Genomic DNA, 27432 nt, shown 5'->3' with positions numbered 1-27432 from the left:
CACTACAAATTATAGGTACACTTTAGGATTAGTCACAGCTTAGAAAACAACCCCTGTAAACAAGAAACCTGTTTTGTTATTGTTGTTTCCTTCTCAAGTATCCAGGGTCATCAAAACAGTGGAAGTTCAAAATGCTAAAAATTGATGAGACTGATTTGAGCCTGCCTTCAACCATTTCACTCTGAATTGAGTCATGTGGTATGACCAGAGGCTGAGCTTTCCTTGTGGTTTTCCAGAGTAGGTGACATGTAGGCATGTTTGAATGGTCACGGCCACTGGCTTTGTGGTCAGACTGAGCTGGCTCTGAATTCTAGCTCTTATGCTCACTAGCTGGGCAAACTTGGGTGAGTTAGTTAACCTCTTTGAACTCGTTTTATCATCATCTGCCAAATGATTTGAATACTCAAGTCACAGAGTTGTAGGTTAAATGAGATGTAAGTGTTTGGCAATTATGACTGATGCTTAATTAGTGCTCAAAAATTGGTAATCATATTCATTCTGGAAAAGCAAAACAAAGTCATAAATATTCGAGATACTGAATTACGTTACAAAGCACAAAAATAGAAAAATTGTTTTCTGCAGTAATATCCACTGTGACTCAGGATCCACAGCTTTCCAAAAATAGGGTGTTTATTGCGTGCCAGGCACAGTGCTAGGCAGTAATGCTGCAACAATGCATAAGACACATTCTTGTCCTCCAGAGACTCACAGCCTCCTGGGGTAAACAGCCAAGTAAATAATTGTCACTCACTGACTGTGCTGACAGCTCAGCCTCCTCTCCTACCACCTACTTGCAGGATCCACATTTAAGCAACAGACTGGGCACTCAGAAAAGACAGACTGGACTACTGGCCAGTCTGGGTGTCATTTAAATACCTTACTTTGCTCATGTATAAAATGGTGTATAGGGCTTCCCTGGTGGCACAGTGGTTAAGAATCCGCCTGCCAATGCAGAGGACATGGGTTCGAGCCCTGGTCTGGGAAGATCCCACATGCCACGGAGCAACTAAGCCCGTGCACCACAACTACTGAGTCTGCGCTCTAGAGCCTGTGAGCCACAACTACTGAGCCCGCGTGCCGCAACTACTGAAGCCCGCGCGCCTAGAGCCTGGGATCCGCAACAAGAGAAGCCACCGCAATGAGAAGCCTGCGCACCACAACCAAGAGTAGACCCCACTCTCCACAACTAGAGAAAGCCCGCGCACAGCAACAAAGACCCAACGCAGCCAAAAATAAAAATTAAAAAAAATAAAAAAGGATATAGATTTGCTATATTCACCTGTGCATTTGCCATAAAAAGCTCCTAACAGTAGTTACCTATGTGAGTGTAGAGGGGGAGACCAGTGGGTGGAGAGGGGTTGGTGATAGAATAAAACTTTATAGTATATATACTTTTGAATATAAACACATATATGGCATGTGACTATATTAAAATTTTTAATTAAATAATTTTTTTTCTAAAAGTCAAGAAAAAAAAATAAACTGGGTAATAAGATGGCCTAGAAAATGATGTGGGAAATTAGCTTTGTAAATACCTGTCCCATAAGGATAGGAGCAAGAAAGATTTCCCAGCTCAGTGCCTCAGCAGTAAAGATTGCTCAGAACTCCTGAGAAATGGCTGTACTCCAGTGAGCACTTTAACAATCCCACCTGAGCCCTTCCCTGCCTGAAAACTTATGCTGAATCCCCATTAGCCTTAGGATGAACCCTCAGTTCTTTAAGGCTCTGTTACTGCTTCTCCACACTCTGGCCCCAACCCATCTTCCCCATTTTATCTCCCTCTTGTCCTAATTCAAGCCCTTGGCTCTAGCCAACCTGGGCTAACCGTACCCAAAACATCTCACACTTCTAGGCCTCCAGCCACCACAGAAGGCTGTGTTGTGTTGTGTTGCACTAATGCAGCCTGTGGAGGGGAGGGGCAAGATGGGATCAAATCTAGGCCAAGTGCTGCTAGTCTAGCCAGCATTGACGTGCATCATGGGCTGGGCTGGGAGGAAGGGGTGCTTTTTTGTGACTGGTCTGCCCAGAAGGAGGTGTTATTGTATACTTGCACAAAAACAGCCCATGCATTTGCTTCACACCATTCTCCCTTGCCTTTAATGACCTCCTTACCACTCCAAACTCCTGACTTAGCTTCTTCATAAAACCTCTCCAAGTCACTATAACTCCATAGTGATTCCCTATACTCTTAAATTCATACAATTCACTTGTCATCTAATCATAGCATTATAATTTTGTGTTGTTTGGGGGTTGTTTTTGGTTGCTATTTAATTTGTATTTTTTTAACTTTATGTATGTTCTAAGCCCCAACTAGCTTGTAAGCTCAGGATAAACATATTTTTTGCATCCCTCCAAATTTCCCAGGATACCGTCATACACACAGCAAGTGACCAGTAAACATCTGTGGAACAAACCATGTATACAAATAACATCCCAAGCAAGAGTCAGTCTCAGGGAAATTTACTGGTACAGCAAATGAGAGCAGGAAGGAAAGGCAGCTTCAAGAATTGGATCTAGCACAAAGGCCTCTTATGTAAAAAATCTGAAGGGTTTGAAGAGACCACCAAGACCACACCAATGTCTTGATTTTTATCTTCTTTTCTCTCTTTCTAGATATGGAAACAAGATTCCTTTCCAGCCAGGGTCTGCAGATCCTAGCAATTGCTGTCAGAGTTAGGGACCAGCCTCATTCATTTCCTTATCCAGCACCTAATAATGTAAATTTTTAAAATTTATGCATTTATCAGAATGGGTAGATAACTGGCTTGGTTATCAGATTGGATTGCATTTCTCTTTGTCATCTAAGAGACAGGTTGCTGCAGTATCAACTGACGCTGTTAAGTGCCAGAGTTAGATATTTGCCACAAAGTTATTTTGGGAAATATTCTCTGTGCCTTTTTTCAGAGTGTTTCAACTGCCAGGAGTTTTTTTCCTGTCTGGGCTTTACCTGCCCTTAAAAACTGTCAAGGACAGATGTAGTCCACTGACTGTTCTAGATTTCCTCTGGTCAGATCACTTTTCCTCTCTGTGGCTGCTTGGCTGGCTACGTCCCCCTTCATGAGGTTGCATCTTTACAGGATCTGCTGATCCTGCAATTGCCCTTCTGGTCATCGATTGCTGCTTTAGTAATAACAAAGCCTACAGTCTTCATCTTTATTACTTCCAGTTTACATTTCCGTTTTTAAAAGAATCAGGCACATTTCAAATCACTTGACCAGACGTAGGGAGAAGGCTTTGAATTTTGCAAGCCGACCAAAGAGAAGCCAAAAAGTGAACAAAATCCAGTATAAGCTAGATATCTGGTTTCAAATACAGTTTTCACTAAGGACCTCTTTTAGGCTACGAATAAAATTCAATTACGTGTCTTTTGTGCCATATTCTCAATTTTTAGTACCTCATTTTACCATCCTCCATAACCACAGCCAGGTTGTCTCCTGGCTCTTCCTTTTTCATTAGCTCAGCTTTTTTTTCATTCAGAATGTGTCTTCTCTATCTGTTAGTCTATTTAGAGGAAAGGACAACCTTAAGACCCAAAGTGGATACCTCTTTCGGAACAGTAAAGAGATAAGAACATGAAGCAGGTTCTGCGGCTGCATTGCAATGTGATTGGAATAAGTTATAGTTTTTCACTCTGTACAGCATCTTTCTCCACCTACCAAATGGGAGATCGTGCCATTTCTGCCTCATGGTGATGAGATATTATGACACATCCAGAAAAATTCATAAAGCACCTTGCAGAGTGGGCCGACACTGTGGTTTTCACCATTGGGGTTAAGAGTGGGAACGCATCAGACAAAAAACATCGGCTCTGGAATCTGTGGGAAAGATATTCTCCACTAATGGAAGCAAAAAGAAACTTCTATCGTTAAAACACATAATCAGCCTACGCTAAAACATTCACAAAAAGAGCCGTGAAGCAACAGTAAGCCGCAGGCCCCCTCCCACTTCGGCCGCAGTGGTGGGCGGGGCTTGATTCTTGGCCACGCCCCTTGCGCCTGGTCCCCGAGGGGCGCGGCCCACCCCAGCCACCGGCCCGGGCGCTGGGCAAAGCCGGTTTTGCCCCTCCTTCCCTGCTAGAGCGCGGAGGGACAGTTCTTGCGCCTGCGCTGGGCGCCTCAACTCGACCGCCTCCCGCCCACGCCACCAGCCCGAGGGCCCTTTGTGCGCCTGCGCGTTCGCGCTTCCGCCCTCTCGCGGCGCTCGGCTAAGGCAGTCTGTCTGTCGGACTCTGTCCTTGGAGCACAGAGAGGCAAGGCGACCTCGGAGAGCCAGCCGCCCGATTGTTTTCCTTTCCCTCCCTCTCTCCCGTCCCACATCGCTATTCACCCCTCTCCCGCCTTTGCTCGCGCAGCCATGGCGGAGCCGTCGGCGGCCACTCAGTCCCCATCCGTCTCCTCGTCATCCTCCGTGGCCGAGTCCTCTGCGCCCGGTGGCGGCGGCGGGAGCCCGGGAGCCTGCCCCGCCCTGGGGGCGAAGAGCTGCGGCTCCTCCTGTGCTGGTGAGGCGCGCCGGGGGACCCCGACCTCGGGAGGGGGGGGTCCTTCGGGGTCAGGGACTGCAAATCACCCTCGCGTACTGGAGGCTTCAGCCCCCGGGAAGGAGCGTTTGGAAAAGGGGGTAAGGGGGAGGGGAGCGTCAGGTCTTGCAGGCGGTGAGGAAATAACGGGGTGTGAGGAAAACAGGTTGGGGGAGGGGAGATACTCTCGAGAGTGGGCGTTAACGCCGAGACTGGGCAGGTGGGGAAAGACACGGGTTCGGGGGGAGCCGTCCTCTGAACCGGGGTGATTTAGTGGAGGATTAGAGAGATTGAGCGGATTGGGGCAGGTTGGTGGTAGGAGAAATGACTCCTTACGATTTTGAGGGGATGGTGGTGAAAGGGTTGGGTTGCATTGCAGGTTTTGCAAACAGGTGTTGACATAATCAGCCATTCGTAGTCTTCCAAAAAGCATGGATTTTTTTTGGTTGCCCGTGGGAAAGATGAGGAAGTTTAATGGAAACACTGAGGCCGTTTTCTATACTGTTTTCATCTGCCTTTAATTTTTTGTGGTCAGACACCGAATGCCCGATTTTTCTGAGGCGTGATGAGAATAGCTCAGGGAAGATTTGGGAGGGAGCTGCTGATGGTCCAAGATGGATCCGTGGCTGCATCTGCAACACAGCCTGCTCTTCACTGGCGCGGCGTGGGGGTGGGGACACGAGGGTAGCTGCTTATATTCTAGAACATAATAGGTAGAGTCATGCCAAGCCATCAACATATTTTAATTTCATGCTTTTTGTCGGCTATTATTGATCGAAGTATAACAAAAGGGGGTGTTTCCCGCAGACAAGGGGGAGGGGGAGAAAAGTCAGACAAAGCAGGGGCTGGTTGAACCCCCTTCTCCTCCCATCTCTGTGAAAGACTAGGAGGGTAGCTGCAGGCCGCTTTCAGTTTCCATTGTATAACGCGTCTGCCTGGTGGTGGGAGCTGGCTGGCAAGCTCCCCTCGTGCAGAGATCTGCAGTGCAGATGCCTTCTTGAGGGGAAAAAAAAAAAAAAGCACCACGAGCAGGTGGTGGTTCTTAAAGGAACTCAGTCTTCCAAGAAGAAGACAAAAAAAAGCTTTTTGTCAAAAGAAGGGCCATAAGCTTGGCAGAGTACAGATAATTTTGCTGTTTATTTAGTTACCTTAAAGGACTTTGAGACGTTTTAAAATGCTTCATCGTCTCCTTTGCCAGAATCTTGGGTTGATTGTTCTAAAGAACAAAATTGATCTTAGCCTTAAATATATTCTCTACGTGTTTTTCGAACAGTGGATATCCACGTAAGAGCTTTGGTACTCATTTGGATTTTCCAGTGTGGTTATGGCCATTTCAGTCGAAACAGTATCAGAGGAAGCTTCTGCAAGGCCAAGATTAGCTGTCCAGATAAAGGAATGAGGCAGCAAATTTAGAACCCTTGTCCCCTTTAAACTACCACTGTTTCTCCTCCAAATTTTTGTGTTCTGGGCAAAGGTCCAGATGAACAGCAGCTTCCTTATATATTTAACAACTTGGTGTTTTGGCTCTAATCATGTGTCATTGGTTACTCTTTGGTCGTTGGCCCTTTTGTGCATACCTTTTGATTTTTCTTTGTTTTAAATTTTTGATACAGTTGAAAAATAAATTAGATACTCTTTCCACCTTAAAGTCTTACCCACTGCAAATATGTATTAATATTATGTAAAAATCATTAATACAGTTTTAGTGGGTTCAGTGTAAGATCCTCATTTGTCAGGTCACTACTGGAAAAGTTTAGCTTAAGACACTGCAGTGTATAGTCATCATTTCATTGCAGAAGCTCTTCCTCCTTGCAGAATGCTTTCTCCATCTCTCAGAGGAAATGTCTCAAGCTTTTGCACCATGAAAATTGAGATGAAGTCTGTTATTCCAAAATTTGACTCATTTAAAATGGATTCTTGAAAAATATACCTTGTTTTAAAAATCTGTAAGTGTTGATGTCAGCCTTTAGCTTCACTTTCATTCACCAAGCTCCTCTTGGTTTTAGAGACTTTAAAAAATAAAAAAAGAAGAGGAAGTGGTCACTTGGTGCCTGCAGGAGACAATTGTGTCTTGACTGACCTGTCCAAATTTTAGAGATTTAGTTCCTACCTAAAGGTGATTAGCAATAGCACTCTCTCTTCCAGTGCATCGGGTGTTAGTGCAGCTGGCAATGATGTACGCTTGGAGAAGGTCGGGGCCAGGATTGGCTTCCCAGATTTCTGCCTTTGAAGTAAAGCGAGGATTTCAAAGGCAGAAATTTGAGGTTGAGGTAGAAAATACATAAATAATTAGTGCTCTTTTCAGGATGAGGGTTGCCTTATTAGACATCAAGTATAGATACCTGTCTATTGTCTGAAGTTTAAAAGTGCTTTAATAGCTTGTTGTCTATAGCCTTTGAAATTCTATAACTTGCTAGAGACTGTTCTTTATTACTGCTCTGAAAATCATGGTGTCAAAATAAAGCTACATTTCTTGTGTCTGTTTGTGGAAGTTAGCTTAAAGCAAAAACAGCTTGGACAACTAAAAAATATTTTAATGCTTTAAATACTTCTTTTTCACTCATGAAACTGAGTTGTTCTGTGTACTTTTTAAGGCATCATTTTTACGCTTTGTTCTAACACGTCAATCAATCATATGATTATGTAACTTGTATTTTCAGTCTTAACTCTTAAGTAAAAAAGAACTCTGACCACCTGTTCAACACTGACATCTGTATTGTATTCATGTCAGATTAGCAGTGACAGTATAACATCGTGATAAACACACAGACTTGAGCCCCAGAGACACCTAGATTTCAATTCTGTCTCTCTCGTTAATTGTATGACCTTGTGCACATCCTAAACCTCAGGAGTGTGACCTAGACAAATTTGCTTTGCTGCCCTTAGATCCTAACTTTGATTGAATAATGATACCTAGTACTTGATACATCTATTTGCAGGTTTGAAACACATAGATACAAAAAACAGTTGAATTACAAGTGAGAAATCATTTAATCTTCCTCCCAGTAAAGAATGCTCTTATATCTTTTTCTGCTTTCTAAAAGCGAGTCAGTTGTTTCAGCTTTTGACCCCTCATATTAATAAGAGCTGCGACTCCTTTCACTCACCTGATCTGTTAAAGACGTTGGGAGGGAGCCAGGATGTTTCATAGATCGCTTGGCATCAGTATGCTTAAATACTTTCTGCAGCATTCTGACCATAAGTATAGTTATGATACATTGTGAAACTCCTATCAGTGGAAGCAAGAGTACAGGAGACAGCAAGAATGGTCATGTCAGTATGGTTCACAAATGCCTGCTGACTAAGGTGGTTTTTATTCCCCAGGAATAGAAGATTTCTTTTAATGCTGTTTTCTTTTAGAGTCAATTCACAAATAGTTTAACGACTATGATCAAACAAACCAGTCTACATATATTTAACACTTAAACCTTCCTTAAATTGAAATCTCTTGGGAATTGTTTATGTAGTAGCTGGTAAGAACATCAGTGTTTTTATTTTTATTATTTTAGTGATGGTCTGAAAACAAAATAAAACTAATATTATTGCTTTTATTATATTCTGTGGTGAGGAAATTATATACTGGTCCTGATATAGGAGGCACCTGTTTAATCCTGTGCAGGTTACAAGCACTTGTAAACAAAGCTTGGCAGTGAAGGAATTGGTGTCGTGCCACTGAAGGGCCAGGGGAAAGTTAAGGTTTCCAGTTTTGTGTGAGCCAAGAGGTTGTTTGTTCTTTAGGAGGGCACTTCTCTTTAGACTAGCCATAAACCTAGAATTTACCATTTTTGTAATTCTGAGCAGAATTACAAAAGCTCCAAATAAATGGTTAGCTATGCATATTTGTTGCGTGTACCTAGCTTATAGTTTGTGTTCAACTTTATTGTTAATGATGAATTTATAACTGCCTCCTAAACTGTACAGACTTGTGAAAAATATATAAATTTCATAGTAAAACTTTTAAAATAAAATCTACCAAGTCAATATTATGTTCATATCATTTAAGACATTCAGGAGTTGTGCAGGAGACTGACAGCTTTTATTCTGTTTATTCATAACAGCTATTCTAGAATTAATTTGGATCATTGGGCATGTTATAGGTGTTTTGAAAAAGTACGTATGCTACATAAGTTTAGCTGTAATCAGTATTGCTTGTGATTACATCATTGAAGTCTTTTACTGCATATCTGACTAGTAACATCTGTTATTAGAGTATGACATGTTACTCTGTAATACTGCAATTTCAGAGAGAATCCCTTTATTTCTTTTTTTTTTGGTGGGGGCGGCGGGGGAGGCTGCACTGCACGGCTTGTGGGATCTTAGTTCCCCGACAAGGGACTGAACCCGGGCCACGGCAGTGAAAGCGCCGAGTCCTAACCACTGGACCTCCAGGGAATTCCCAGAGAGAATCCCTTTAAATACTGTATAGGATTTGCATTTCTGTTTTACGTTTTGGTGGGGTGGGGGTGGTAATTGTTACCAGTTAGCCTCCTCTTGTGATGGTCTCTTTAAATTTAAAAGAAATATTCGTATCTGTTTTTTCCAATCTACTGGTTTAGTTTTGCCTGTAAGCACATCATCATAACCTAGTGGGGAGGCGGGTGGGGGAGTGGCAAAAGGAGCTGTTTGACTTGTTCCTCACTGGCAGTTTGCCCTTGAGGGTATATTGAAGGGTATTCTGAAAAACATATTTAGCAAAATTAATAAAGAGCCACCTGAAGGCATTTCAGCAGTGAGCATTGTCTTCTTTTTACATAAAGGTGGAAATATTTGATTTTTTATATCTTACCTTTGTGTATTGCTTTATGGTTTAATTTGTGCCCATACATTAACTTAATTCAACAAATGTTTGAGCATACATTAAAGCTCTTTGTTAGGTGCTGTGCGTACAACATCTCTCTAAGAGGCTGTATTCAATAGGAGAAAGACTTATATTTTTTATCTGTGAGGTGGGTAGTGAAATAAATCTCACTTTACAGATGAGGAATCAGAGAAATTAAGTGATATGCCCAAAGGTTTGTGTCTGTGAAGTTGAAGATAGGATAAAACAGGGATTGAGGACCAACTCAGTTCTTTCAAATATGTACACTGCCTCTCTTTGAAATTTGAAACAACATGCGATAAAAATGGTTCAGTCACCCTCTTCAATTCAGTTACTGGTTAACTGAGTCCAGTTAACTTAGAAACCGTCACTTCTGGTCCCATGGTTCCTAAGCCGGGTGCCTTTTTGCTCCAAAGTTCTACAGAAACATCTCTTGTCAAGTTCACCAGTTATTTTCCACATTGTTAAATCCAGTGGTTACTTCTCTTCCTCATTTTATTTTATTTTATTTTTTTTAATTAATTAATTTATTTATTTTTGGCTGCATTGGTTTCTTTGTAGCTGTGTGCGGGCTTTCTCTAGTTGTGGCGAGCAGGGGCTACTCTTCGTTGCAGTGCGTGGGCTTCTCATTGCAGTGGGTTCTCTCATTGTGGAGCACAGGCTCTAGGCACGTGGGCTTCAGTAGTTGTGGCATACGGGCTCAGTAGTTGTGGCGCGCAGGCTCAGTAGTTGTGGTGCACGGACTTAGTTGCTCCACGGCATGTGGGATCTTCCTGGACCAGGGCTCGAACCCGTGTCCCCTGCATTGGCAGGCAGATTCTTAACCACTGCGCCACCAGGGAAGCCCTCTTCCTCATTTTAAATGCCCTTGATTTCTCTCTTTCCTTCATACAACAATCAGCAAATCCTATTGATTCTGCCTTCAGAATATATTCAGTGACTACTAGTTTTCTCAAGTTCCAGTGCTACCACCCTGGTCCAGGCTGTTATCATAGCTCTCCTGGATCAGGAGAGCAGTAGAGGCAGTTGTCTCCTAAGTGGTCTCCAGACTTTCTCCCTTGGCTCTCTTCAGTCTTTTCTCTGCACAGCAGCCGGTGTAAGCCTGCGAAAAATATAAGTCAGATTATTTCACTCATTGGCAAATGCTCCAGTAGCTTCTGATCCCACTCAGATTAAATGCTGAAGTCCTTAGAAGGCTTATGAAGCCCTACAATATCTTGTCCCAGCCTCCCCCTTGCTCACCCAGCTTTAGCCACACTGATCTTGCTGTTCTTCACACTAGGAATACCTCTCTACTGCAGTCTTATTTGCTGTTCACTGTACCTAGAATGCTCTTCCCTCATACATTCTTGCAGCTCTTCACTCTCTCACCTCCTTTAGGTCTTTTCCTGGCCACCTGATCTAACTTGCACAAGAGAAAACACACCTTATAGGCCTTTCCTGCTTTATTTCTCTTACCACTTGTCATAATCTATCTTACGGTATTTGACTTATTTATTTTGTATATTGTCTGTCTGCCACGGTAGAATATAAGTTCCATCAGAGTGGAGATTTTTGCTGCTTTATCTATAACTCTGAGCCTATTTATATTGGTAAACAGTTTCCTCTTTGATATGCCTTAGACAACTTATTTTTTAGTGGAAATTAATATAAAGAATTTCTTCTCTGTTACATTCCCCAACCAAGTGGCATTTCATGTAGTCCTTCAGTCCTTTGATTTTTGCTTCTCCAGTCTCCAACATCCAATGACCAAGTCCAGGCCATTCTGTCCTGTCGTATCTATCCCCTTATTCCCATCCTCACTGCCTTAGTTAAGCCCTCATGTCTTGCCAAGATTATGTAGTAGCTTTTCATTTAAGTCCATACTCTACCCTGCTGCCAGAGTTCTCTTTAAAATACATGTGATATTGTGAATCCCTGACCTTCAGTGATGCCTCATTATACATAATATAATCTAAATTTCATTACATGACATTTAAAGCCATTTGGAATCTGATCAGTTGTTCCTTCTCTCCAGAATGCCTTCCCCTGTCTTGTTCACCTGATGAACATCTCTTCTGCCTCTGCTGCATTCCCATAATGCATACAGTTTTACTGGTTTGTCTTTTTCAGTTGCTTGTGCACAACCATCATCTCTGTGCTAATACAGTGCCTAGACCTAGCTACTTGAAGATAACGTTTGATTTAATTAATAGTATTTGAGCATTAAGGTTGCCTTTTTTGGGTTCAGTTGCCTGTAGCATAAATATGACATATGAATACAACATGGTTTTGTAAGTTAGAAGACCTCATGCAATATTGTTGCAAACTACTACTGGTTATCTGTGTTCTGTATCAAAATAGATGCTATTGCATAAAACTTTGTATGTCGAAATTTTCCATTAGGAGGGGTGTCAGGTGGAGATGAAAAGTTCATAGGATCTTTTTTGTCATCAGGCTTATTTATTAGCATTTGGATTTTCAGATTTGTTCAGTTGGCAGAGATTTAATGTTGCAGATAATTGCATACAGAAGTGAACCCATCTGGGGGGCTTCCCTGGTGGCGCAGTGGTTAAGAATCCGCCTGCCAATGCAGGGGAGACGGGTTCGAGCCCTGGTCCAGGAAGATCCCACATGCCGCGGAGCAACTAAGCCCCGTGCGCCACAACTACGGAGCCTGCGCTCTAGAGCCGGTGTGCCACAACTACTGAAGCCCGGCCGCCTAGAGCCCGTGCTCCTCAACAAGAGAAGCCACTGCAGTGAGAAGCCCGCGCGCCACAACAAAGAGTAGCCCTCTCTCACCGCAACTAGAGAAAACCCACGCACAGCAACAAAGACCCAATGCAGCCATAAATAAATAAATAAATTTAAAAGAAAAGAGATGAACCCATCTGGAAACATTAAAGAAATAGATAGAAATGCTTGCTTTAACAAGGAAAGGCGAACTGTTTTTCATTTGTAGGAGTAAATGTGATGCTTCATTTTAGGATAATTAAAAAGTAGTGAATTTTAAAATTCTGGTCTTGAGTTACTGAATTACTGCCTCTTGTCCACTAAAGTCTGCCTTGGTGTTAACATGTTCCATGTCTGTTGACTAAATAGTTTGCTTTTTTTAACTGAAGTATAGTTGATGTTCAATATTATGTACATTACAGATGCACAATGCAGTGGTTCACAATTTTTACAGGTTATACTCCATTTATAGTTACTATAAAATATAGGCTATATTCCCTGTGTTGTATTTAGATTAGTACTTACAGATATAGTGATGGCCCAGTCCTTTAAAGCAATCTCCTCATTTTAAGTGTATTTCTAATATTTGTGAAAACATTTTTATAATTGCAAGAAAAAAGACGTTAAGTGAAGATCAGTATATTTAGGGGCACTTTTGGAGGGTTTTGTTTTTCACGTGCTGTTTTAATTTTTTTTCCATTTTTACCAATGGCAATTTATATTCTGTTTGATTATTTTTCTTTTAAGGCCAAAGGTTGTAGTGAAAAGCAAATCTCCCTCCTGCCCCAGACCTCAAAGTCCCTTTTGTTGCCAGTTAACAAATGGAGGCACATGGTATGCACTAAAGTACTTTGGGGTTTTTTTGTTTTTAATTAATTTATTTATTTTTGTCTGTGTTGGGTCTTCGTTTCTGTGCGAGGGCTTTCTCTAGTTGCGGCGAGCGTGGGCCACTCCTCATCGCGGTGCGCGGGCCTCACTATCGTGGCCTCTCTTGTTGCGGAACGCAAACTCCAGACACGCAGGCTCAGTAGTTGTGGCTCACGGGCCCAGCTGCTCCGCGGCATGCGGGATCCTCCCAGACCAGGGCTCGAACCCGTGTCCCCTGCATTGGCAGGCAGATTCTCAACCACTGAGCCACCAGGGAAATACCCAGTACTTTGGTTTTTAATTTAATATATCAACATATATAGCTGTACCTCATTCTTTTTCATAGCAGCAAGTATTCCATTATTTGGATGTAACTATATAAGTAGACGTCTATTGATGGCCGTTTAGATTATTCCTAGATTTATAACCAGTGCTCTTATGAATATCCTTATATACGTGTCTTTGTACATGTATGCAAATATATCTGCTAAGTTAAAGAATATGTGCAGGAGGTGTCAGAGAAAGTTTATGCATTTAAAATTTTGATATATGTTGCCAAATTTAGAGAAGTGTAATTTAAGATATGGAAGATTTCCCATGTTGGTCCTATTTTCCCAGTGGATTACTTGTGATTAAAAGTATTTAATCATTAAAAGTATTCAGGGTCAATTTTACATGTTTGCCAACTATAATGTTTAGTACTCATATTTGTGACTGACTCCTCAAAATGAAGTTGAAAATGGTTACAAGCAAAATCAGTACACAGATCCCTGTTTTTCCTTTCCCACATGAAGTTGCAGGCAAGCATTATCTTTCTTGAGGTTATACTTGTTTAAAAATGCTAGGGGTTCCTCTTTTCTTCCTTTGCAGGTGAGAATATTTGACCAAAAAATTTGAATTGATTACCTTTTAGAAATGCATCTTGAAAATGAAATAAGGTTTTGTTGCCAGGTGAGTGAAAACAGTAATTGGAATTATAGATTTGGGTTTTCTCATCTTGCTTAAACCCAGTGAAATTAAGGTGCTTGGCCAAAAAAAAAAAAAGGAAAGTTAAAGTTCAAATTCCTGTGTGAGGTTGTCAAATTCTCACGCTGTATATTTTCTTTCAGATTCCTTTGTTTCTTCCTCTCAGCCTGTATCTCTATTTTCGACCTCACAAGGCAAGTCTGTCATTTTTTGTGTGCATTAATAAAAGAAAAATGTTGAGAAAGAGGCTGTAACTGGGGATACGAGGCGCAGGTTTTCTGTTACCCCCAAATCCCCAAAAATAAATACCAAATCCAAGCCAGTGCTTTCTATTTAGCAGTTTCTAATGGAATTCCCGTAAAGCTTAATAAAATAGAATGAGGCTAGGTGGACCCTTTAACATAGCGTAAGCTTTAGGTGTAGTTTTGAGTATTTCTTAAAAATTAAAAACTTGCCCACAGAACTTGGAGTAGATAGAATTGTGGCTCAGAAAACACACCACGGGCTTCCCTGGTGGCGCAGTGGTTGAGAATCTGCCTGCTAATGCAGGGGACACGGGTTCGAGCCCTGGCCTGGGAAGATCCCACATGCCGCAGAGCGGCTGGGCCCGTGAGCCACAACTGCTGAGCCTGCGCGTCTGGAGCCTGTGCTCCGCAACGAGAGAGGCCCGCGCATCGCGATGAAGAGTGGCCCCCGCTTGCCACAACTGGAGAAAGCCCTCGCACAGAAACGAAGACCCAACACAGCCAAAATCAATCAATCAATCAATCAAACATACGCATCTGATTCAAGATCCTCATTAAAAAAAAAAAAAAAAAAAGAAAACACACCACGTCCAGAATGCATTTGACCTATAGATTTGCGGTTATGTAACTGGTTTGGATAGGTAGTAGATTTGGAAAAACTTTTAAAGTGTGCTTCCACTGAACTAATACAGTGTCCTAGCTAGAATACTTTAGTGTGAACCTATCTGAGATTCATCCCAAGAGGTAGGCCAATTCCAAATTGCCTAGGAACATTGAACAAGTCGGTTGAATTTTTGGCAAGCAGGGCTTGTTTTCCTAGAGATTAAGTTGTGGTGTTTTGGGGGGGTTGTTTGTTTTTAATCTGTCAACCAGTGAGGAAGGGAATCAGAGTCGTTAACTCTATGTTTGTAGGGGAAGCACTGCCAAGAGCCTGGAAGAGAGAGTGTGCTTCTTTGATTTGCGCTAATAATAAAGTGCTGTTTCATTTGTGCTGTTGTGCTCCTCCTCGAGTATAGGTCAGCGGAAAAGCATTATATGAAAAAAGGTAATTAAACTCACTAGGTAGGTCTAAGAAGCCTTGTGCAAAGAGTTTATTGTCCTAGCTGGAATGCAAAGTCTGGGTGCTGGTTTGTTGGGAAGACTTTGACTTTATAGGAATAAAACCATAAATGGGATAAAATGAACATAGTAAATGTTTTTCAGAGTTTCTGCTTCTTAGGAAACATGATAGATAAGATAATTTGTTGCTTTTAATTCAGACTGATAACATTCAGAGTCCCCAGCATTTTTATAATGTGCCTCATTGTGTGAATTTGGATATATATCTTCTGGGTCAAATCATGACCTTTGAAATTAAAAAAAATTGTTTACATTAAAAGATATTTTGTGAATGTTAGAAAGTAACTCAAACATACAAATTGATCCTTGACATCTGGAACCCAACCAGATTTATATTTCTAAGGGTTCTTTTTTTTCCTCATGAGAAATTCAATAATTTAGGCAAATAGGTATTACATTTATTCTACTCTGGAAGATAAATCAGTAAAAATATCATAGTGTAAATAGAACAAATAATTGTATTTTCTCTGTTGTATTTCAGATCTTCTAAAATACATTCTTCATAGTCACTTTTTTCATACAGAAAGGGAATAATTAATATCCTAAATAGTGTAACAGTACAACCTAAGCACAACATACCTAATGTATAGAATGTTGAGAAAGATAAGTGTCATAGTTTAAAAAATTACTTTAATCCCTGTTAGGAGAAATTACATATACACTCAGGTAAAATGGAGGTAAATAAAGAGGATTTTTGTAATTAAAAATGTTTAAGTAGTCTTCAGTTTCAGTGAGTATGAGAGTTTGTTAAAATAGATTTGTCATTCTTCCTTTTTCTTATAGTTATTTTGACCAGTGCAGATTCAGGATAGTGTTATTGTTAAAAGGGTATTGCATGGTAAAGAAGCATTTAAAAATGTCATATCCCTGAAGGTGTTCCAGTGTAGCCACTATTACCAACATTTTCTCCTGCAAAAAACATAATGGAAAAGCAACCCAGTTGGTGCTCTACTTCATGGGCAGGTCTAGAGATCAGCCTATTCAGTTTTTTGAGGGCACTCCTTGGCAGGTGATTAGGTGTGTTCTAAGGTAGCCAAGTCTGGTAGCTTCTAGTCTGCCTTAATAAAACTTAAGGGAAAGGAAGTTGTTGGTATACTTGGTTAACTGGATTAAAACCCCTGGAGAGAATAGCTAGGACCAGTTCCACCCAACCGCAGGCCTTTCAGAGTGACTGTCACCAGCAGGTACCTTGAGTCCATCATTGGCACTAACCCAACTAATCTGTCTCTGGCTTCCATATCCCTTAGCCATTTAGCCTTGGAGGATTGTGCCTTACTTTTATATATCTAAACCATATCAAGCAATATGTAGCAGTAATTAAATAGGACATTTTCATATTTAAGAATGACATTTTTAATCCTGAAATATATACTTATCATTATTGGGCTTTAAGGAGATGCATGTACTAAAAGTTGTCTTTTTTTTGGCCACAGCTTGCGGCTTGTGGAATCTTAAATTCCCCAACCAGGGATTGAACCCAGGCCCACCGCAGTGAAAGTGCTGAGTCCTAACCACTGGACTGCCAGGGAATTCCCAAAGTTGTCATTAATTTGGACTGAGAAGAAAGGGCAGTTAAATCTTTCAAAAGGAAATTATGTAATCTTTATTAAATTGTACTACCTTGAAGTATATAGCTACTTAAGCTAGTAAATTAAGCTTTTTGAAAACTAACGAATAGATTTGTGATGAGAATATCAATGGAATAATCAGTTCCTTCTTAAATAAGTTGTACTCCTGAGTAGGTGCTTTGCAGTCTTTTGCTTATTGAGTCCTTTTTTCTCATCAAGCAGAGTTTAATTTCAGCTTAATGCCCAAGCATCTCAAAATAGGGGAGTAAATTTTAATGATGTTTTCCTGTACTGTTAAATAAGGATATTAACAGAGGTATAGATGTGGTATGTGGCCAATTTTTTTTTTTCCCGAGCTTTTACTGTGCTCAGTACTTTATGTGAATCATCTCATTTAATCCTCACAGCCAATTTTATGGAGGAAAGGTACTGCCTCTTTTACTAATTGAGGAAACTGGGGTTTAAAATGGTGAAATAACTTGCTCAAGGTCATGCAGTAAGTGACACACCTAGGACTCCACCGTCCATGCGCATAACCACTACCTACAGTAAAGATGATATATTAGTTGTATTTTAGGGTTTACAGGTATTTTTAGAGATGTCATTTTGAGGTTAATGTTAAAATCATGAGAGCAGAAGAGGCAGAAATTACTATTTTAACCATATTATTGCTATTAGTGATGTAATTTAGTATCATCTGGGGGATGTACTCCATCAGACACAAAATCAAACTGAAATTTGGTTTCTACTTTTGAAATCTTTGATAAAAAGTGGAGGCTGGAAAATACTACAGTTTTCTTTAGAAAACATTGGAAGAAAAGTGGGTGAAAATAAGATTAGAAAGAGAGGATCTACCCACCATGTAGAATTGGAAGTACATTTGCAGTAATGAATATTTGCGTTCAGTTTGAGTAATGCAGTAGGCATCTGGAATAGGAAGTTAAGCACTGAGCTTTGGGGCAAGCGTTGAGGAGAAAAAATATGCCAGTTACAGCCTTTTTTTAAACAAAAGCAAAACATTTTTCTTTGTACAAAAGAGACTTTTTGTTTAGGATCTAGCTTGGCTGCAAAGTGTCTGCTGGCTAACTTCCTATTTTGATGCTTTGGCTGAAAGTTGCTGATACTGTTTTGCACGATAATTTGTCTTTCCCTCTTGTTTTGTGAACATGAGAAAATTCAAGTGTAGAAAAACCTATACCTGACTATTTCAAGCCTCCCTTGTATGAATATGCATAGTGTGTACGTGAAAAAGTAACTTAGTGGTTTACTATAGGCTGGCACCCTTTCTTCACTGATGTGTACGCTTTTTCCTTGTTACAGGTATCCTTTGAGTTAAAAGAAATGAATTTCCTGAGGGGGGGTAGTAACCAAATGGTAACTCCAGTATAGCATAATTCTAAGTTATTCACTCTTTTAAGGAAGAAGTCTCATATAACATTCATTATTGCTTACTTGTTTCTAGATCACATTGTGTTTTCATTATTAAGTTATAAAACACTTGAATAAAAAAGTACTAAACCTTTTTCTAAAAGACAGTTTGGGGAATAAGAAACAAAGTAAAGAGAAGGGTGTTTTTTGTTTGTTTTGTTTTGTTTGTTTTTTGCCACGCTTGTGGGATTTTAGTTCCCCGACCAGGGATGGAACCCAGGCCCACGGCAGTGAAAGTGCCGAGTCTTAACCACTGGACCGCCAGGGAATTCCCTCAAGTTACTGTACTTTAAAATTAGTATATGGAAGTATTTAAAGCAGGCACAAAAGGATCACCCCTGCCCCATGCCCTACTAACCTGTAAGTTGTGCTCCTGGACAAAGAGAATCTGTGGTGAGTGAGAGTGAAGAGTGTCAATCTCTCCGCCCGTGGAATTTTTACAGGGCTAAAGTTCTGAAGTACAGCTTGGCTCTTCTACCCCTCAAAAACTAATAAAACGCTGTAAAGCTGTGGTTCCCAAGCAGGGTTCATTACTGGCAAACTTGTAATGCAGATTCCTGAGCTCCATCCTACTCAGTCAGAGAGATAGAGCCCATGAAGTACTAGTAGTTGTTCTAAAGTTTGAAAAGGACTATAAAAGATGGTGCCAAGGGCTATTTTTATACGAGGTTGTTAAATTGTTCAGCTAGTTGTACGTTGAACTAAAATATACTTTGATGATAGTAAAGATCATTTGCTGAAACATTTTGTTAAGGAAAAGTTCTTTTATCTTTCAGCATTGACTTATAATTTTTTATATGTTGGGTTGTACTAAATGTCTTTATCCACATAGTACTTTGCACAATTCTTGGAATGTCATAGGCATTTGGTTTGTACTAGATGATTCAGAAGTTTCATCACCCCAAATTTTGAAGTAGATAAAAGCTCTTTAAATTACTTCCTTTTATTTATGGCTGGTTGGAGGGAAGTGTCTAAAACGCTAAATGAGGATTTTCTTTATTTTATACCACGTGAAGGTGGTTGTGATTTGGCACTATGCCTTTTTTCTCTCCCCAAACAAAAAGGCATATGGTCTGGAGTCTCTATGTTAGGAGATACTTTTTGGAGAATATGGTGTTTGGGGACATTCTTTGAAGATTTATTAAGTGCCAGATCCTGTTCTAAGCACTTCACATGTATTAACTCATTTAATCCTCACAGCAGTTCTCAAGTTAGGTGCTTTAGTATCCCAATTTTCAATTTTCAGATGAGATTAAGCAACTTTAAGATTAAGGAACTGAGATTAAGGCCACACGATTAGTAAGTGTGATGAAAGGATTTTGCATCTTTTTGGTTTGGTTTTTTTTTTTTTTTTGGCTGCATTGCGTCTTCGTTGCTGCGTGTGGGCTTTCTCTAGCTGCAGCGAGCGGGGGGCGGGGGGTGCTCTTTGTTGTGGTGTGTGGGCTTCTCATTGCAGTGGCTTCTCTTGTTGCAGAGCGTGGGCTCTAGGCGTGCGGGCTTCAGTAGTTGTGGCACACAGGCTCAGTAGTTGTGGCTCGCAGGCTCTAGAGCACAGGCTCAGTAGTTGTGGCGCACGGGCTTAGTTGCTCGGCGGCATGTGGGATCTTCCCGGACCAGCGCTTGAACCCATGTCCCCTGCATTGGCAGGCGGATTCTTTTTTTTTTTTTTAAGTTGCTTTGTTTGTTTGGTTTTTTTTTTATACTGCAGGTTCTTATTAGTCATCAGTTTTATACACATCAGTGTATACATGTCAATCCCAATCGCCCAATTCAGCACACCACCATCCCCACCCCACCGCAGTTTTCCCCCCTTGGTGTCCATATGTCTGTTCTCTACATCTGTGTCTCAACTTCTGCCCTGCAAACCGGCTCATCTGTACCATTTTTCTAGGTTCCACATACATGTGTTAATATACGATATTTGTTTTTCTCTTTCTGACTTACTTCACTCTGTATGACAGTCTCTAGATCCATCCACGTCTCAACAAATGACTCAATTTTGTTCCTTTTTATGGCTGAGTAATATTCCATTGTATATATGTACCACAGCTTCTTTATCCATTCATCTGTTGATGGGCATTTAGGTTGCTTCCATGACCTGGCTACTGTAAATAGTGGGCAGGCGGATTCTTAACCACTGCGCCACCAGGGAAGACTGGATTTTGCATCTTTTAATAGGAATTTTTGGTTTGGGAGTGGTCTAGAAATTTAGAATATGACTGCCAGCTTAAATTCCTAGTCTTATTTAAGATAATATACATAAATGGAGACTTCTGAATATTTAGAGTTTAAGAAGAAATTGAGTAAGCAAGGAGCTCAGTACTGAATACATTTGGGAACATTCTCATGATCGTTGCGGGGTTATAACATTTTTCATCTCTTACCATATATTGATTCCCTTTTTGACAAATCTATTAGATGTGTAACTCTTGCTTGTATAATTAGAATAATGCTATATTTTTAAGTAATTAGACTTTTTGAAAATGAATGTGCACATTAAATTGCATTATAGCAAATAACTAATCTAGAAAATATTCATAATGAGATTTTTGACAGACATTTGTTTTGAGTAATGTTGAAAATATCTTGCAGTGCATGTGAAGGACTGGATGTTTTGAAAAAGGAAAGGTAGTAGACATTTTCTGAGATGTAAGATAATCCAGTTATTCCATCAGGCAGTTTTGCAGTGTATAGTATTTTTAAAAACTAACATCTTTCAAACTCCCTGGAGTTTTCTGCTGTTTTGCCAGGTACTGACTTTGACAACACTAATGACTATTAAAGTGTCATACTGACTAATTGGAAGAGTCTTTACTTATGGGAGCTTAGTTTCTAAAGGCTTATTAGATTCTGGTCTTTGTTTTATTTAATGTTTTCATGCCATTATAAGTTCTTTACTTCCAGACCAGTTTTTTCCATTGTCTTTGTACAAGTCAGCTCTGTTCAAGTTTGTGAGGGTTTCAACTAGCCAAATAAACTTCTTTCCATTTGCTGAAATTCTAAACAAGATAATTATTAAAATTAAAACAAAGATGAAGATGCTAACTTATTTTGCTACATGTGGGAAACCTTGATTGACAATCATGAGAGCTAATATCTGCATCTAACAATCACTGAGGAATGAATGCGACATCATACTCTGTTTACCCCCTAAACCTGTGCCCTGAAAACACTATCCACTGCAAGTATTAGGTCACAAAATTGTTAGGGAACATGATTAAAGTTCTTTTGTATATATAATAGTTACATCATATTGACAGATCTTCAGTAAAATGTTTGAAGTCTGTCAAGCAGTCATGGCATTCAGTACAGAACTTGTTATTCTGAGAATACGATTTCTAACCTAATCTTCTAGCTTTACCTCAGATTATTATATACCTAACTCGAAACTTTTGGAGTATTAAGAGTTCAAGGAGGGACTTCCCTGGTGGTCCATTGGTTAAGACTTCACCTTTCATTGCAGGGGGTGCGGGTTCAATCCCTTGTCGGGGAGCTAAGATCCCACATACCTCTCAGCCAAAAAACCAAAACATAAAACAGAAGCAATATTGTAACAAATTCAATAAAGATTTTTTAAATGGTCCACATCAAAAAAATCCTTAAAAAAAAAAAAAAAGAGTTCAAGGAAGTTAGAAAAGAAACAAGGCTTAGAAAACGGAAAAGTTTGTGTCCTGACAAAGCAAAACATTTCTACCATGCTTTTTTTTTTTGGCCGCACTGTGTGGCTTGCGGGATCTTAGTTGCCTGACCAGGGCCCACGGCAGTGAAAGCACCAAGTCCTAACCACTGGACCGCCAGGGAACTCCCTACCTTGCTTTTTTGGTTTGTAGTACTGTGTGCATTCTTTCACTAGCATTCAATGTAGGTTGCTGTCTTTTTCATTTAATCGAATCCACCTCCACATCATCATCATTTTACTTATTGATTTTGCTTATTTTCTGTCTCCCGCTCTGTATTGTAAGCTCCACAAAGGCAAGGATTTTTTTCTGTGTTGTTCACTGCTTTTAATCTAGTTTCTAAAACAGTGTCAGGCACGTGATAATGGCACTCAGTAATTACTAATGCATTATTACTAATTCATTTTGTCCAGTTGTTTCTGTAAAATGACAGGTCTAAATCTTCTGAAATCTCAGTCTCTATAAAACATAAGCTGAGCCTTCCCTCTGAAGTGGAGTCAGTTTTGCTCACGTCAAGGTTCCATTCCTATTTGTTTGTTTGTTTTTAAATTTTGGCCGCGTTGGGTCTTTGTTGCTGTGCGCAGGCTTTCTCCAGTTGCGGTGAGCGGGGGCTACTCTTAGTTGTGGTCCACAGGCTTCTCATTGCGGTCGCTTCTTCTTGTTGTGGAGCATGGGCTCTAGGTGCACGGGCTTCAGTAGTTGTGGCACATGGGTTCAGTAGTTGTGGCTTGCGGGCTCTAGAGCGCAGGCTCAGTAGTTGTGGCACACGGGCTTAGTTGCTCCGCAGCATGTGGGACCTTCCTGGACCAGGGCTTGAACCCATGTCCCCTGCATTGGCAGGCGGATTCTTAACCCCTGTGCCGCCAGGGAAGCCCTGTGGAATATTTCTGATTTAAATGTAGGCCATAGTTCTTTAAATTTCAGGTTTTTTAAAACATTTTAACCTACAGTGGTGAGCTTCATTTATCCTTAATCCAATCTTGCTGAGTAGCCATACTATACAGTGATAGATGCAAGCCACGTTTACTGCATTAGAACTAAATATGAATTACAGCTTACTTCTGTCTCACTGGTACAGTTTGTACCACCAAACTTTATTTTTCCTCAGTTTACAAAGACTTTCCCTCCCCTGCCACCCCCGCCTCCGATGATTACAGTTACACTGTTCTAAAAGTCAGAGATCCTATTACATCAGATTTCAGTGATGTGTTAAAATAGGGGAACTTTATCTGGCATTTGGAAACATTTTTATAATAGTAGAATTTTATTTCTTGCAATAAGATATTATTTCTTTTCATCTTTATAAAATGGTTTTGAATAAATCATAATTTTGCTTTTGTCTGGTTATTATTCAGCTTCTCACTGAAAAAGAACATAAGCTGAGTAAAAATAATCCCAAAGCTTTTTCTCTTTCACATCTTCCCAAATACTCATTCACACTCAAGGAAGGCATTGCTGTCCTGAGCCTACTTAGGTCTCATCTGACCAAGCTGAATCTTTGATTCATTCATTTGGAACTATTTATTTAGGACCTACTTTGTTCCAACTCCAGAGATACAACAGTGTGTAAGAAAGATAGTGCCTGCCCTTGGGACAGTTGTTTTGAGCTTTTCCCCAGTAAAAACTTTCTAGATTGGTTAGTTGGAAAACAGTGTGGTGAATCAGTGGCTACTATGATATTAAAAACTGTTAAGACTTAATTATTGTATTGCTTTTAGGGAGATATTTTCTGCTTTAAAAGGATTTCTGAAGTTTACTCTTCTTCATAAAGGAAACCAATTTACACAGTTCAGTTTTGTTGGAATTGGCAAGGTGGTGCAAGAGATTTTGGAACAGACCAACCTTTTCAGTGCCCTTTAGTTTACGACATTGAGGCCATCTGTACCTGAGGCCCATCTTCCCTGTGGATGGAATAGACTACTTCTAGTCTGATTTTTAGGCTTAGGAGGGGTCTGCTATATCTCTGGGGGTGGGGGGGAACTCTGGTCACTTCTTTTTTTCCTTTTCAGACTGTCATACTCTAACAGTGGTTTTATAGAAGGTGTGTGTCCTGAATTGTTCCCCCTACAGATGAGAGCATATCAGTACTTCATAATATCAAGTTGTTTGTTTTATATGGATTACATTGTTTCTGTTGAATAGCTATACCAAATACCAAAGGAAAAACACTTCCCCAGATTATCCATCTTATTATACCCTTCTTCATGCTTTACCATTAAAGGGAAAAAGTAAATTGAAAAGTATTTTGTCTTGAAAATTTTTTGTCTTTTGCAATTTGTGGCATGATAAGCCTTTTCTGTTTCACTGCTGACAATTTTATGCATGTCTTATAGGATAACTGTTGATCATTGTTTTGTTATATATCTATGTGTGTGTATATATACATCCTGTGTGTATATATACGAATTTAAAAATAAAAAGCATGCTGCTTGGCCTGACCAGCTAATGTGTAATTGTACCTGGTAAACAATTGTTTTTTCTTTGAAATTCTGACCATAGAGGGATTGAGCTCTCTTTGCTCTGATGAGCCACCTTCAGAAATTATGACTTCCTTCTTTTGTTCATCTTCTGAAATATATAATACTGACCTTACAATACTACATGGAGAAACAAGCAAAGTGTTAGGCAGCCAGCCTATTTTAGCCAAAGAAAGAAAAGACTGCTTGGCTCTTCTAGATGTGAAAAAGATGGAAAAGCCTCAGGAGACCAGTAAAGACATAGCAGACTCCCCAGTTTCTGTTGCAGAAGGAGTTCACTGTAACCGTCCTTCCATTCCAGACAGTTTCCCAGATCATCCTGCTTTTCTCTCAAAGGAAGTTGGTCAAATGCAACAGCAGATAAATAAAGATCAAGAGTCCAAGAACCCAAATGAGGTACCAAGTAGGGAAGATAGAACTGCCTTGGATGCAGATGACAAATTCACTTTGCTAACAGCCCAGAAGCCACCCACCGAGCAGTATAAAGCAGAAGGTATTTGTACGTATTCCTTGTCCCCCTCTGAAGTTTCAGGAAGTGGTATTATGGAAAAGGATTCCCCTGAATCACCATTTGAAGTTATTATTGACAAAGCAGCATTTGACAGAGAATTTAAAGACGCATATAAGGAAAACATAAATGATTTTGGTAGCTGGGCAGTGCACACTGATAGAGAATCACCTGCAGACATTTCTGAGTCTAATGACAAAGTATTTCCACTGAGAAATAAAGAAACAGGGCGTTCCCCAGCTTCTGCCTTGCTCACTAGGCAGTTTTCACACACAACTGCAGCATTGGAGGAGGTATCTAGATGTGTAAATGATATGCATAACTTTACTAATGAAATATTGACTTGGGATTTGGTTCCCCAAGTAAAACAGCAGAGTGATAAATCTGACTACATCACAAAAGCTGCAGGACCTGACATGGGTGAATATATTTCAGAAATTCCAGTTGTAAGTCTTAAAAGTAACACTCATCAGAAAATTCCTGTATGTTCTATTAATGGGAGCACTACTATCCCTAAATCAACAGGTGATTGGGCAGAAACATCTCTCCCACAGGAAAATGCTATGCCAGACCGTCTCAACTCTACACAGGAAATCAGTATCAAAGGTGTGCGAGGCAATGTGCAGAAAAGAGATGACACACTTTCAGAGTTACCTGGATCTCCATTTGAGAAATGTGTCTCTCTTGGTTCTGGAGTGGCCACAGTGAAAGTGGTTTTACCTGATGGCCACCTGAAAGGTGCAATGAACTGGCAGACCTCTGTGTTGGGAGAAGTGACAGAGGCTGGTAGTTCTGGTGAGTCTGATGACACGGTGATAGAGGACATCACAGCAGATACTTCATTTGAGAGCAACAAAATTCAGGCCGAAAAACCTGTTTCCATCCCAAGTGCTGTTGTAAAAACAGATGAAAGAGCAATCGAAGAGATTCTTGATTGTAGTAGGGAAGACAAAACATCTGGAAACTTTGACGGGTCCATCAGTGACTCTGTGCCACGACAAGTTTGGCCTGATGTTCTTGGAAGGAGTCCAGCTGGTGAGGCAGAATGTTCACAAGTACCTAATATGAACGTCACGTCAGAAGATGTGAAGCAGTCAGATGGTATGAGTGTAGTTGCTCCTGAAAAGCTTGTTGCAGCTGAGAACCCCAAACTTCCTTCAGAAGCATCTCCAAAGGTTTTTAATGATAAGACAGAATTCTCACGAAATGTGACAACCTCTGCCTATTTGGAGTCATTGCATGAAAAAAGTGTTAAAGATACAGATGATTCTTCCCCAGAGGACCTGATAGCAGCCTTTACAGAAACCAGAGAGAAAGGAATAGTAGGTAAAGGTGAAGGAAATACCTTCGAAGCAACATCAGAGAAAACTAAGGACTTTAAAACAACTCTTCCGGTAGATGTTTTACATGAAAGTGAGTCAGGTGGTTCTGAAATTGAAAACATAGAAGGCAAATACAGTGAACAAAGCAAAGAAACAGATAGGAGTGAGCTTCTGGATGTTTTCCCTACCCAGGGTACCCCAGTGGCATCTCTTGACTTAGAGCAGGAACAGCTCACAATCAGAGCACTGAGAGAATTGAGTGAAAGGAAGGTTGAGAAGTCCGCTTCTGCACAGGATAAAGTAGAATATCCCGAAGAAACACTCAAGCAGACTTTAACATTTGCTCCAGAATCTTGGCCACAGAGATCCTATGATGTCCTAGAACACAAAGATGTCAAGACTGGATCTGATCTCGGGATTTCCAAGAAGCCCACTATTACCAAAGAAGCTACTAGGGTAGATACCACTTCCAGCCTTAGCAAGACTGAACTGGTAAACAAGGATGTCCTAGCAAGACTTCTGACAGAATTCTCAGGTAACTGTTTACATTAGAAATACTGCATGTGGTTAATTCTGCTATGATTGATTATTTAGAGTGCTATTTTTTTAGTCTCTGATTTATATCACCAAAATTATAGCTAGAATAAAAATATACAGTAAAATGGGGAAAGGTAGATTTTTTTTAATGGTTGCTTGATTTGGTTTTCTTATACAAATATTTTCCAAAGCAGTAGACTACTTGTTAAAATTAATATTCTCCTAAAGAAAAAATTTTATGGTCCAGTTTTTTCAAGGTTCTCCTTTCCTTATACGTTGGCCCTAGGGGAGATTGCTGCTTTTAAGAATATCGCTAGGCTCTTATTTATTTACAAAGCTTATTTTTAAATCTCCGTAATAGTAGCACTGCTTGGCACTTGGGTTTTTTGCTATGGGCCTTGGAAAATCTATTTAGCAATCAAAGATAAAGGAATCCCTGCTGGGAAGATAGTAAATGAAACTTTTAATTAATTTGATCTTACACCACAGAGATTTTATGCTCTGAAAGTAGGTAACCAGTATCGTAGTACAACTTTGTGAGTAATACTTAAGAGAACTCATGCATTCTTCTACTTTGGACCTTGTTTATCGTGCTTTAGGCCAAAACCCAGTATATGGTACTAGAAGCCCTTCCCCTTGTCTTCTATTTATTTGAGTGATTACTTTCCTAG

General features: G+C 40.3%; 1 protein-coding gene across 6 annotated transcripts in view; it reads left to right on the top strand.

The window, feature by feature from the left end:
• Nucleotides 1-4146: 4146 nt before the first annotated feature.
• The window catches only part of RTN3 (reticulon 3), a 56101-nt gene continuing 32815 nt past the window's right edge, over nt 4147-27432 (top strand). Inside the window, exons 1-4 of one of the 6 annotated variants that reach the window (XM_028164554.2) lie at nt 4208-4498; nt 14024-14074; nt 24417-24887; nt 25428-26759. In XM_028164554.2, the coding sequence (XP_028020355.2) occupies nt 4354-4498; nt 14024-14074; nt 24417-24887; nt 25428-26759 (1999 nt within the window). In that variant the 5' untranslated portion in view covers nt 4208-4353. Of the gene's footprint in view, nt 4499-14023; nt 14075-24416; nt 26760-27432 lie in introns of all 6 variants that reach the window. The other 5 variants (XM_028164553.2, XM_007174357.3, XM_007174355.3 and 2 more) reach the window with 5 other exon arrangements.

This window comes from Balaenoptera acutorostrata, chromosome 9 (genome assembly GCF_949987535.1).
Source record: "Balaenoptera acutorostrata chromosome 9, mBalAcu1.1, whole genome shotgun sequence".
Lineage (NCBI taxonomy): Eukaryota > Metazoa > Chordata > Mammalia > Artiodactyla > Balaenopteridae > Balaenoptera > Balaenoptera acutorostrata.
This window is presented reverse-complemented; position numbering and strand designations above follow the sequence as displayed.